We start from the raw sequence: 12,298 nt of genomic DNA, 5'->3' as shown, positions 1-12,298 counted from the left end.
AACAGAACCCACATGCACAGGCCCCTGATCTGGATGAAGAACCATTTTTCCTTTGTCATGAGGAGAGCAACAAGGCACCTGGTCCAAGGAGATTTCTATGGCATAAGATTTAAGGAAATCAACAGACTGTTTTATAGTAGCCGTACCTTTTTCATGGATAATATCATCTCTCAAAGACCAAGCTCTCCAGAGCAAGAGGAGCACCTGCCCTTGTTCTTTTTTATTTAGCTTGGCCAGACGCAAAAGAAGCTATTAGATAGATGCACGCTCCTTCATCTGGTGGCGCACATCTTCAAGGGTGGAACCTGCTTCTGCTCCATGTTCAGCACACTGTTTGAGAAACCTTGTGTGAATTTGGTTGAGTAGTCAGGAGGATCCAGTACCGGCCTGACATTGTGAGTTAGTAGCCCCTTCGATGATGTTACATTTTGTGCACCCCCCTTAAGTTTGGGAGGTATGTGGTGTGGGGGCATGCAATTCAAACTTTATCGAGGTTCATGATTTTCCAATGTTATCTTATCTAAATCTAACAATAAGGTGGCCTGCTACACTTAAGTTTGGGAGGTATGGTTTAGTGGCGATTTTTGATAATTATAACAATTCACAGGCTCTGCTATGGTAGTATTTCTGTTCTGATTTATTGTTCTCCCATTTGGTGATGTTAAGCATAGTTCTGTACGTATCGGTGTATCACTATTTTGTAAAGCAATGATAATGTTTCATGTGATCATCTGGTATACAAGCTCGTCTTTATCATTAGAGTTTCGCTTGATTTGTTGTTCTTTTTTGGTGCTTGATCAGGGATGCCTAGCTTTTGGAAGAATAACATCAGAAGTTGTGACATAAAAATATAATAGGGATTTAATTCCTCTATATTTTATGCTGATCTATTTTAGCAATCTGATTTTCTTTTTTATTCCCAACCTCTCATCCAGATTTGTTGACATAGTACATGAAGCCCCTCTGTCTGGTCAGCGGCAGTCTCGAAGTGTAGTTGGTGGCACTCTCTACTGTATCTTATTGGCAAGTGAATATTTGCTGGCTCTCCTTTGTTTTTTTAATAGTGATGGACCATGTTATTTTTTAAAATTATGCTAGAAAGGTTACTTCAGAAACAATTTACTTGAATTTATCCACGAAAATAAATGTATCTTATATCTGCTAGTTGCCTTGATCCCTCCGATAGTAGTGTACTTTTTTTCCTATCTTTTTTGCAGTTTCTGATAGTTGTGATTCATTCCTCTTCTGTAGACAGGTTATGCTGGTCTTGCGATAGCAGCTCCATGGATATTTGTCCTTATACCAGACATCATCCTTCCGTTGCTATGCAGCTGCAATGTTCTCCTTCTAATTGTTACAGGTTCATGTCATTGGTTAGATGCTACTACGTTGTCACTTTTATATCCTTCGTATGGAGTTACTCTAACAGAAATTTGCTGCAGGCATATTCCAGCAGTATTGGGTTCATCAGGTCAAAAAGGTGCGATTACAGGTACTACACGAGGAACAGAAATGAATTATATTTCCAGAGTCTGCACAAATAAACGATTTACTCACTTCATTGACACTTGGGTATGCGGATAATGTATAATATTTTAGACAAAAAGTCCATCCACCATCAGTGCATAGCTATCAGCCATTCACTGCTATTTAGAGTTTTCCTTGACTGGGGTCACTTCAGCATGTTTTGTCTCTACCGTTCGTTAATTGTGAACATGTTAGCTCTGTAAAAATGTAGTTGCTGATACAGTGCTGAAGCACCATAATTGCTGATGCACTAACCAAATTTCTCTTGTAAATGCAGGGATATTATGATTTAAGTCAGAAACTGAAGCATATTGCTAGTATTCCATTTGCCACTATTGCATGTGGTAAGTATTAGCTAACCAAGTCCATGCTATGTTCCAATGCCAGCACCTTTTGTTTGTTTCTAGCTTTAAGCACATTGCTAGTGCTCCATTTACCACTATTGCATGTGGTAAGTATTAGCTAACCAAATCCATGCTATCTAGATTGGGTTCTTGCTTTTTGTGATGGTTATATTGGTATTGTTGTATTGTATCTCTGCCTTTCTGGACATTATAGCAGAGATACAAAATGTCTACTTGGTAAAGACTTTGTTTTTTTTACGTGTGTTGATTTGGTAACATGTTAATGTTAGTAGTGTTTTGTAGATCCGTTCATGTTAATGCTGGTTGATATTCCAAAATACCAATATTTGAATTTATTTTCAACTGAACTTTGCACATTAATTAGTTTGGGTAAATATAGATTTGTTATTTTTATGTAGTCGTAATGATGGCTATCCTAAAAATGTGGTTGCAGGTACTGCCGTGATGCTCTTAATTTTAGTTTGGCAGCCTGAATTAAAAATATTATCAATTTCAGTTTTGCTCAGGTACAATTCTTCAGCTGAATACAATCTTTCCTTAAGTTGTTGCCCTTTTCATAAGCAAATATGATTAAGATAACCGGATTTCTGTGTTCTGTAAAGGAAAGCATTATTGGCATCTTTGCAATTACAATGAAATGAATCCCATTGTATAGTTTGTGTTCATTTTAGTAGGAGGCTTAGTACCTACCTACATTGATTCTATGAACTACATGTGAAGCCCTCAGGTTATTGGGTTGTTCATTATATATCAAGCGAGTTGTATGCACACTAGCATTTGTTTGGTTTGTAGTTTTCTCAAATGGCCAGGTGGGCAAGCAATATACAGTACCACCTTGTACCATCTGTTTTGTTAAATCTTGTACATTACCTGAACAACCTCAAAGCTGAGTAGCGTTCTATAACTTATGATTCATGGTGATGGTGACATATGAACACTTTGTCAATGTTTGATGCAAAGTCAGTGTGGATGTACCAAATTTGTTTCTTATTTAGCAGGGTGATGTGGCTATTCTACTTTGGTATCGAACAGAAACAGAGCACACCTATTTGGTTTTTAATGCTATTACTTTCCAATCATGCAGGATTTCTCTGGTCATTGAAGTGATATGCGCTGGATGCTTCATGAGCCTATACATAGGTGGGTTAAGCTGTGTAGTTTGTCTAATTTATTCCTGAGTACGTGGTAGACATTATAAGTTACTGCTCTCTGTAGAGTAACTTTGTCCGCTTGACTTCGTATAATTGCTTGCGACTTTTTCGTGAATCTTTTATTACATGGAAATTCGCAACATTTATTCGTTAGTCATAATGTCCGACCTCATTGTAAGAGTAGCAGTTCCTTTTGATAGCATCCAATAATTTTCTGAAATAGATAACATTCTGTTGGTGCCCTAGATACAGTTTCTTTTCCCATAAGATGACATTGTGTGAGATTATGTCTGTAACTTCTAAATTTGATGTGCAGGGCACATCCATAAATACAACTCTCTGAATGAGCAGCCTGATATTCTACAACCACTTTATTCTGCACTGCGACCATCTAGTTCATTTGAAGAGCCGAGGTACAATATAAATTTTGTATTTATTGATGAAAATATGTCACATGGATTTAACATGATTTGCCTTACAATTGTGTTCTTTATATTTGTTAAATGTATAATTTCATGGTAAAAACTAGCTGTGCTTGTGGTTGCTGTCTTTGCATGTACAACTGTTTGTTCTTGCACCCAGTGCCACCTTAAGCAACTAAGCGCAGGTGGTTGCAGTTAAAATATTGTAGGGCATAGTCTCATAGAGAAGAGGCATTGCAGATATGATTTGTGATTACCAACACTTAGAAAGTAATGCCACTTCGAAAGCTTCTAATCATCAAACATTCCTGTCATTTGAGCTCTACTATGGATTGGTAAAATAGCATTTTGCAGGTACTATGATACTCGCCTTTCTGACCAACAAATGGCATTGCTCCAGTACCAGAGGGACAATATTCACTACCTGAGTGAAGAGGTACATGAAATATAAAAATGTGTGCATATATTTATCAAATAACTTCATTTACTGGACATGTTTATTTTTCTCAGTTATGTTATATGACAGAATAGTACTAGGATATGATATAACATTATGAAAGGAAAAGGTCTTCAACTGCTGTTCTTACAATAGGACAACAGAAGTCTATTACTTATTCAGTATCATCTCTCTTTTTCTGGATACTGGCTGGACACAAGGAATTCGGTTTTCCCTACTGTTTTTCCGTAAAAAAAAAAGAACCTAAGGGCGTGTGTTACAAACTTACAATAAGTCTTGACATTTGCACGTGCACCTCTGTTTTGTATGTAGTGCAGCCAAATAGTAGAATAGTTAATGTATTTCCGCACTAAGTTTGCGTTTTTGTTTGAAACCAAGCTATTAGCACGATATTGAGTTTGGTTAATGATTTTTTCTATCAGGTTCTTAGGTTGCAAGAATGCTTAAGCAAGTACCATAGAAGTGTTTCTGCAAGCACTCCTCAGGTACAAATTAATTCTACCACTAAACTGTTCCTTCCGACCCTCTGAGTGCCCATAGGTTCCAGAGTAAAAACTGTTTAATGGTGACATTGGTTAGATCAACCCGATTAACGTTGATTTTGTATATTCACATTTTCTCCTTGTAATTATTCAGGTTGATCTTGCTCACCTATTAGCGTCTCGTGATCAAGAACTTCGAGCATTGTCTGCAGAGGTAATATTTTTAGTCAACCAGATATTTTATACTGCACAAATGACATCAAAACACACCAGAAACGCATGGTGTTTTTTTTATTTCCTTCTCTACATCCCTTATTTTCTCAACTGTAAAGTAGCAATCAATTATGAATTAAGTTAAGTGAATGACGAGGCTGGTGGTCAATTGTGAAAACTGTCACTTATTTCCTACATATGCATAGGAATTAAACTTTAAAAAGAACTCAATGTGTGCTTTTTGTGCTGCTGCTCATACTCGAAATGTTACTGTGGCATCCACTTTGACAACTAGGGTTACACAAACAAGAATACCCAAGCTAACAAGCTTCAGGAATTGATCATGCTTTTTCTGTAAATAATACAACACGGATTAATACAACTTGCGTCACATGTAGATGAATCAAGTGCATTCGGAGCTTCATATTGCTCGTGGTTTAATTGCTGAGAAGGACTCGGAGATCCAGCATATCCGTTCGAACAACAATCAAGTATGTTCAGTTTTGTGTGTTTCTGTGTGCATATTTTGCGGCAGCGAACTAGCAGTATCCAAGTTGGTTGTGGCAAGATATACTTCTTGTAAGAGTAACAAAAAATCATTGTTTGATGGTGAACATTATGAAATGCAGTATGTTGAAGAAAACGAGAGGCTGAGAGCAATTCTTGGTGAATGGAGTGCTCGAGCAGCAAAGGTAACTGTCATAGAACCTAGTAGTAGTAGTACTGCTCTTTAGCAGAAGAATTAATTCCCCTTAGCATCATCTCGGTGTCTTTACTACATGTGCATTTAACAGCTGGAGCGAGCACTTGAGGCTGAGAGGGTTTCGAACATGGAACTGCAGAAGAAGCATGCAAAACAGAGGCCAACCAACCAAGGAGAAAAGACCTGATCATATTCCTCAGTTTGCTCTCTAACAGACAAAACCTTATGATGCTGTAACTATGTGAACCTGATTGGCAGAAGAGGCAATTAGGTGAACTTTGCCGCGACGTGTGTGTAGTTCTCAGATATGAGAGATCAGTAACGGTTGTACATTAATGTCAGAGACAACATAAGGAACAGCTATACTTGTGAATGTTTGTGGAGATTAAGGGGAAGGGTAGAACTTGACTGATGCAAAAGACTGAGAAGTGTAGGAAGTTGCTGGTTTGATGGAATATACGATCTGTTTGTTTGCTGTTGCCTATGGGAACCTATGTAAACATCTATGCGCCAACAAAAAGTTGGATATGAGTAATAATGCAAGAATTTGAACAGGGTTTTCTCGCCGACTGCCTGAGTCACAGAAGAGACACTGTAGGTTAGGCAGTTATGCGACGGCGTGCATGAGCGATGCCGCAGCAGGCAGCACTGCTAAAGCTAGCTGCACAAGGGGACATTGCGCGCGAAAGTCAGTGAGTCAGACAGGTAGGCGGGCGGTAGCTGTCTCGTCGGCCAAAGCCCATCCTGAGCTATCTCGTCGGCCAAAACCCAACCGTGAAAGTACGACGAGACAAGCGATAGATCACGGATGCTTTTCGAGATTTCCGACATACAGTATATGTTTGCAACCAGAGAGGACGCGATAAGTGTTGCAACGGTCAACAACAATTGGAGATCAGTATAATCATCCACCACACAATTGAAACTCTTGTGCCGAGTGCCGACATCCTCCTTTGTCTCATTGACGTCTCCACGTCAAAAAACCACTGCGTAAGGCGTGCTGACGACAAGGAGCAGCCGTGCACTTGCAAGTGACCCTAGAGCCTAGCTATTCTCTTTGTTGCCTAGGTTGGGCAGAGTTGGTCTCAGTCCTTCTCTTTTAAATAATTTGGCAGGAGCCAACAGCAACATCGACCACATACTGACAACATACGGGCTGTGAGAATGTTTTTCAAATACTTTTTTTGAAACTAGGCAAGAGGCTTGCCATTCATTGATATAGTAGAAGAGAAATGGCCAGTTTATGAGGGAAACCAACCGAAAACCGATACAACACAACACAACACGCTGGCCCCGAGGTCGCGCACCACACGAGCCGACGGCCTAGCCACCCCAGTGGAAGGCCGACACCCGAAAACACCTCAAAACGCAACAAGGCAGAGGCAAAACACGGAGCCGCCGCTCCGAAATCCACGCCGACCCTCGGGGCCGCGCACTACCTAGCCGAAGACGGGCCGAGAGGACAAAATTGACAAGACAGACAAAACGAACAACAACACTTGCAGTGAAGGGCCTCCACAGTGATGCCTCCAACAAGGGGAGCGATGACCAAGAGCGCCGCCATCACCGGCATCGGCCGAGGCCGCTGCAGGGTTTTCACCCGGAGCACACCGAAAATTGAAGTCGTGTTTGCCTGACCGCTGAGTCGAGGAAGCCAAACAGCTCGTCGACGCTGACAACCAACTCGCTCCACATACCCCTCTGGCCGACGGAGCATCCAAGGCGAGGACCCCAGTAGGCCAAACGACACAAGAAAGTGTCGCCCTCGCCCGATCCCACGAGGGATCAGGGTTTCCCCTGGAGAACCACAGCCACCACCATCCTCCACCTCCTGCGCCGACGCCGCGCAACAGCCACCACCACCACCAAACCAGAACGGAGAGCTCCGCGAGCACGACCTCCACCCACCGCACCTCGCGGAGATGAGAGGCCGGGCTGCACAGTCTGCAGCCGACGGAGCACCGCCGAAGAGCACCGTGGGCGTCGCCAGAACGCCATATAGAGGGGGCGCCGACCAACACCGACGCGGGGCTTGAGGACGAACGCCGATGCCCGCAGACCTGAGCTCAGTTTCAGAAGCAAATTAAGCCGCAAAAACTCAGTTTCAGAAGCAAATTAAGCCGCAACATTGTGACACCTTGATTCGTAATTCTATTTGAATCCATATTTTACAAATTAAGTTTGTTGAAATGGGACGATCTATTCGTGAAGAAAGACATCCACATCCACCCCGCCATGTCGCAAAGAAAATAAGACGCTCCCTCAGGTTATCCATTGGGAAAAACTAGGAAAAATGCCCGCGCGTTGCGGCGGAAGAGCGAGCAAAGTTGCTGATCATGTATTTAATACTACTTCCACTTTAATTAAGTTGGACCTTAGTTTTCATAATCTGAAGAAAAAATTAGTGCTCCCTAGTTGCATGGACATCAGATCAAAACTTTGTTTGCAAATGAACACTATTGGGGTTATATATTTTCTTTTACTTTATTCATATAAATTATCTGCATGGACATCAGATAAGAACTTTGTTTGCAAATGAATTTTAAATTAGAAGATTTCTCAGCTGATTACACAATATAGGTAAGAAACAAGTATATCGGTGAGAAGGGCAAGAAAGACCAACCTTTATTCTCTTTGGCCAACCTAATCTTGAATCCGCACTTCATTCTCGCCTACACATGCTACAATATGTACCTGGGGAGAATTCAGCAATGATCGTTGCAAGATTACTATAACTGAAGACTGCGTGCATTGAAGAGTAATACTTGGTATGGAGACAAACTTTAGAATTTGCTCAACCATTTGGTCGCTGTTGTCAGCTCTAACAAATCACTTCTTGATTGAGAGGTGCATTACCAGCATCAAAACTCTGTTGTGCGCTGAAGTGAATTTGTTTGCTTATTTCTGGCATGTGCCCTCTTTTCTAGAATTCTTCAGGTATGGTCAAACACAATACCATGATCACTGATGGTACTGAAAAGTGAACATGTCATAGCTAAATGCAGGTAGTGCTGCAAATATCAAAATCAAAATTTGATATATTATGATATGTGAATTGAGATTCAGGAAAGTTAGCATAGTAGTAACACAACAATATCCAAAATTAGTATGCGTGTTCTTAAGCTTCTCTACGAGCTTGCAAAGAAATTAGCACCTTTAGATTATGAATGCGAATTGAGATTTAGCACAATTAACATAGTAATAGCATCTTCAGATTTTGCAAGTCTTCTGTTAATACATTGAAGCAGCCTTGGTGCTCCGTTGCGATCTGCGACCCGTTCATTCACATAACTGGTGGCAGTGTCCGTAATTTCGATCCAAAAGCAGTGGCAAGTACAAAACGGATGAAGAAAAAGGAGAGAACCCTTAATTTATTAGTAGGTATAAATGTTGTTCTCAAGCTAAATCAACATAAAGCTACACAGAAAGAACAATGGTGCTATAAGAAAAGGAAGTGTAGGAATAAATCAACATAAAGCTACACAGAAAGAACAATGGTGCTATAAGAAAAGGAAGTGTAGGAACATGCTTGTTTTGATACAAAGAAGTAGGAAACTGGGATGTGCTATCTAGTATTTACTTGCAAGCTCATGATGATTCAGGAATACATATTATGAATGATGTAGTACCTCGGTAATTAGGTCAGACAATATTATGACGTAGTACCTCAGTAATCAGGTCAAACAACTATCAATCAGCTTTTCCCTGAGGATTTCCATCTTGTTCATCGCACATAGCCTGCAAATTGCAAGAAACCATACCTTTTTCTCCATGAGCGGAGCCACTATCTTTAAAAAAATAGAGGAAGCCTCAAATCAACTCAAGTTGCAACCACGTCAGCTCAACAATTGGTAGATTTCTCTTTCTCATTTATAATGCAGCTACCTCCAAAAATCAATACGTTGATGAATAATTAAAAAATGTTGTTGATTGAAAGGGGTTACCCATAAGGCTAGGGCTATTAGAGCAGGTCTAACAGACCCCTTAAAAGGCCCAACCCGTAAAATAACCGTCGAATACAGGGCCAAACCCTTACTCGGCCGTCTAGCAGACCCCGTAAAACAGGCCCCCGCATCGATTTTTTACAGTTTCGGCTACGGGGTGGCTTCTGGCCCCTTACTTGTACGGGGCGGGAGGCCGAATACAGGGCCAAACCCTCACTCTCACACGCTGAATTTTCAGGAAATAGTAACTGCAATTCATCTCGCTGCTGGCATGGTAGGCAACCGGCGCGGCGTGGTGGTCGGGTGGAGGAGCAAGGGCGGCGAGGGCGAGCACACGGCGCCAGCGCAGGTGTCCCGGGACGGCGCGGCCGCGTTCAACGAGACGGCGCGGCGCGGAGCTTCGCCGTGTGGGCGGCGCCCGTGGCGGACACGACGACCGACGGGCGAGAGGAGCGGCGGCCGGCGGGGCGAGGGAGCGGCGGCCGGCGGGGCAGGGGGAGCGGCGGGCAGGGACGAGGGCGGGCAGGGGCGGGCGGGGTCGCCGGACGCCGGGGCCGTCCGTGCCTTCACGGACGCGACGCGAGCGTGGCGGGCGGCGGCGGGCAGTGGACGGCGGCGGCCGGCGGGCGGGCGGCGGCGGCGGGGCGGCGGCCGGCGGGCGGGCGGCGGCGGGGGCGGCGGCCGGCCGGGGCGGGCAGACTCGGGGCGGGGTAGTGGCTGGAGGTAGAAGAAGAGGAAAAAGAAAAAAATTATTGATTTGGCATATTCCTAGAATATGCCCTTTTGCGTTTAGCGATACGGGGACTGCTAGCTCGGACGAGTTTTCGGCCGATCGAAATGGAATACGGGGCCATTTTTTCGTGTTATACGGGGCGAAAATTTAAGGGGTCTGTTAGACTTGCTCTTACACGCAGGCGTAGCAGATCCGACAAGTTTGCCTGAGGAAATCGATAAGGTGCTCTCCTAATTTCCTTGCTAGCAAAAGGGGATCAGACAAGAGCAGCCACTCCTCGCATGAGTGTGAGCTTATCGCGGGACTGCATCAGAAGTTCAGAACAGCATGGCGACGACGCACGCAGAGCCATGGGCCATGGCGCTTCAGCAGCAGAGAGCTCCTCCACACAGGATGAGACAGGACGCAACCAGCAACAGGGGAAGCACCAGATCAAGACTCCACAGCTAGAATCAGAAGCCCTGTCCTATCGCCGACGCATCCGTCATGGCCGATGCGGATAGAAAATCAGACTGGAAATTCAAGATCCGCGCTTAGCTCCATTGCGGCCGCCCCAGTCCGGGGCCGAACCAGGGGCTGCCTTGGTGACGGCCTCCCAGGGCGGCTTCATCTCCACAATAATGTCATCGGGTGTGCGTCCACCCCGCCCGCGGCTCGGGGAACTGGTCGACATGCTCCGCCCCATGACCGCCATCCTCCCCTGATCTGCACCGGTTCAAAGGCGAGAGATCGAGGTCGGAACGGGGTTACTATATCTCATGACGGAGGAGGGCGGCGGCTCCATCTCGGTTTGAGCGGGTGGTGTCGGACGAGCGGTGGCGCCAGTCACCGGCGTTCGAGCGGTCGGCGGCGGGGATCGATTTTGGACGGGGGTGCGGTCAACCGTTTTTTCACCTGGGCGGTGGCAATCCATGTAATTTCGAGTGAAAATGGAAGGTAGTTCAAAAACGGACGAAATTTTTGGGGAGAAACCTTACTTCCTTTATTAGTAGGTAAAGATAAAATAGAAAAGGTCGTACGTACATTCGTGTGCGTATGCCGTATGGACGACGCACTCGTGTCGTCTGAGACAACCGTCGCATGCATGCTCCCAGGGTGGTCTAGGGGGGAGAAAAAGAAGCTCCGCCGTACGTGTTTGACCTGCGACGGAGCACGATCGACGGTGGTCAATCAACCAAATGCTAAAAACAAAGAGAAAAGGAAAGGAAATATAGTACTCCGTGCCAAGGAAACGTGCAACATATGTGTGCGCTAGTAGCTCGTAGCAACTCGATCGGGGCGTCGGAAGCTTCCGCTAGCTGAGCGTCTCTCAGACCACGCACGCGCGGAGCCTGGGCTTGACGATCCTCGGAGAATTTGACGTCAACCAAGAGACGTGGTCAGTGTATACAATTGCGAGGCAGGGTCGGGATCCACTAGTAGAAAAACGCTCATCTGTACCGGTTTCATAGGGGCATTAGTACCGGTTGAGCAACCGGTACTAATTATCCGGCACTAAAGGCCCACTTTCGATGCTGGGTTGCTTACTGAACCGTACTAAAGGTCTTTCCACGTGGGCACGGAGGAACCCGTGGGACTGGAGACCTTTGGTACGGTTCAGTAACACGAACCGGTATTAAAGCCTATTTCGTTTAATTTTTTTTTCCATTTTTTCTAATTATTTTTCACACCCTTTTTTCACGGCCTCTTTTTTTTATTTTTTCAGAATTACTAGTATTTCCGTTAGTCTCTAACTACACTTAATCTCTATTCAAATTACTTACCCGTAGTCAAACTTCCCGGTCGGTCACCCATCCTCACACTACTCCCGCACTAGCACGCTTAACTTCCAAGTTCCATCCCGTTCCACTTCCAAGTGCTTCGCGCGCATGTATGTGATAATAGTATCATATCAATCCTATTAACATGTTGGTCGATATCACACTTTTTATCGTTTGAATTCCAAATAATTGTTTTAATAAATAAAAGTAATGATGTAATAATAATGTTGAATAAATAAATAAAATTAACTTTTTTAATTTTTATTATTTTTAATTATTTTTAAAAAATTTAATATTTTTTGCAAAACCTAAAACTTGAAAAATTGAAAATCTTATAATTTGATAAAAGTAATAGTAATATGTTAGGACTCAAAAAATCTTACAATTAATATTTTAATTTAAAAAAATATATATAAAATTTTAAATTTCTGGAAAAAAACTAAAATCTTCCTGCTTTCATATTTTCATTTGGAATTTTGAGAATCTAAAAATTGGCTAACCGGGTAAACCCTGGTGAATTCGGATGTAACTTTTTCCCAGG

General features: G+C 43.4%; 1 protein-coding gene across 1 annotated transcript in view; it reads left to right on the top strand.

The window, feature by feature from the left end:
- LOC124685219 (protein FIP1-like) overlaps positions 1–5,556 on the top strand; it is a 79,470-nt gene extending 73,914 nt beyond the window's left edge. Inside the window, exons 2-14 of the mRNA XM_047219553.1 lie at positions 936–1,023; positions 1,252–1,360; positions 1,443–1,492; positions 1,805–1,871; positions 2,326–2,398; positions 2,977–3,032; positions 3,360–3,456; positions 3,820–3,901; positions 4,345–4,407; positions 4,559–4,618; positions 5,016–5,108; positions 5,247–5,309; positions 5,412–5,556. Of these exons, the coding sequence (XP_047075509.1) occupies positions 936–1,023; positions 1,252–1,360; positions 1,443–1,492; positions 1,805–1,871; positions 2,326–2,398; positions 2,977–3,032; positions 3,360–3,456; positions 3,820–3,901; positions 4,345–4,407; positions 4,559–4,618; positions 5,016–5,108; positions 5,247–5,309; positions 5,412–5,507 (997 nt within the window). The 3' untranslated portion in view covers positions 5,508–5,556. The remainder of the gene's footprint in view (positions 1–935; positions 1,024–1,251; positions 1,361–1,442; positions 1,493–1,804; positions 1,872–2,325; positions 2,399–2,976; positions 3,033–3,359; positions 3,457–3,819; positions 3,902–4,344; positions 4,408–4,558; positions 4,619–5,015; positions 5,109–5,246; positions 5,310–5,411) is intronic.
- Positions 5,557–12,298: the final 6,742 nt, after the last annotated feature.

The sequence above is a fragment of the Lolium rigidum genome, chromosome 1 (assembly GCF_022539505.1).
Source record: "Lolium rigidum isolate FL_2022 chromosome 1, APGP_CSIRO_Lrig_0.1, whole genome shotgun sequence".
Classification (NCBI taxonomy): Eukaryota; Viridiplantae; Streptophyta; class Magnoliopsida; order Poales; family Poaceae; genus Lolium; species Lolium rigidum.
The sequence above is the reverse complement of the archived record's forward strand: the minus strand, read 5'-3'. Positions and strand labels throughout refer to the sequence as shown.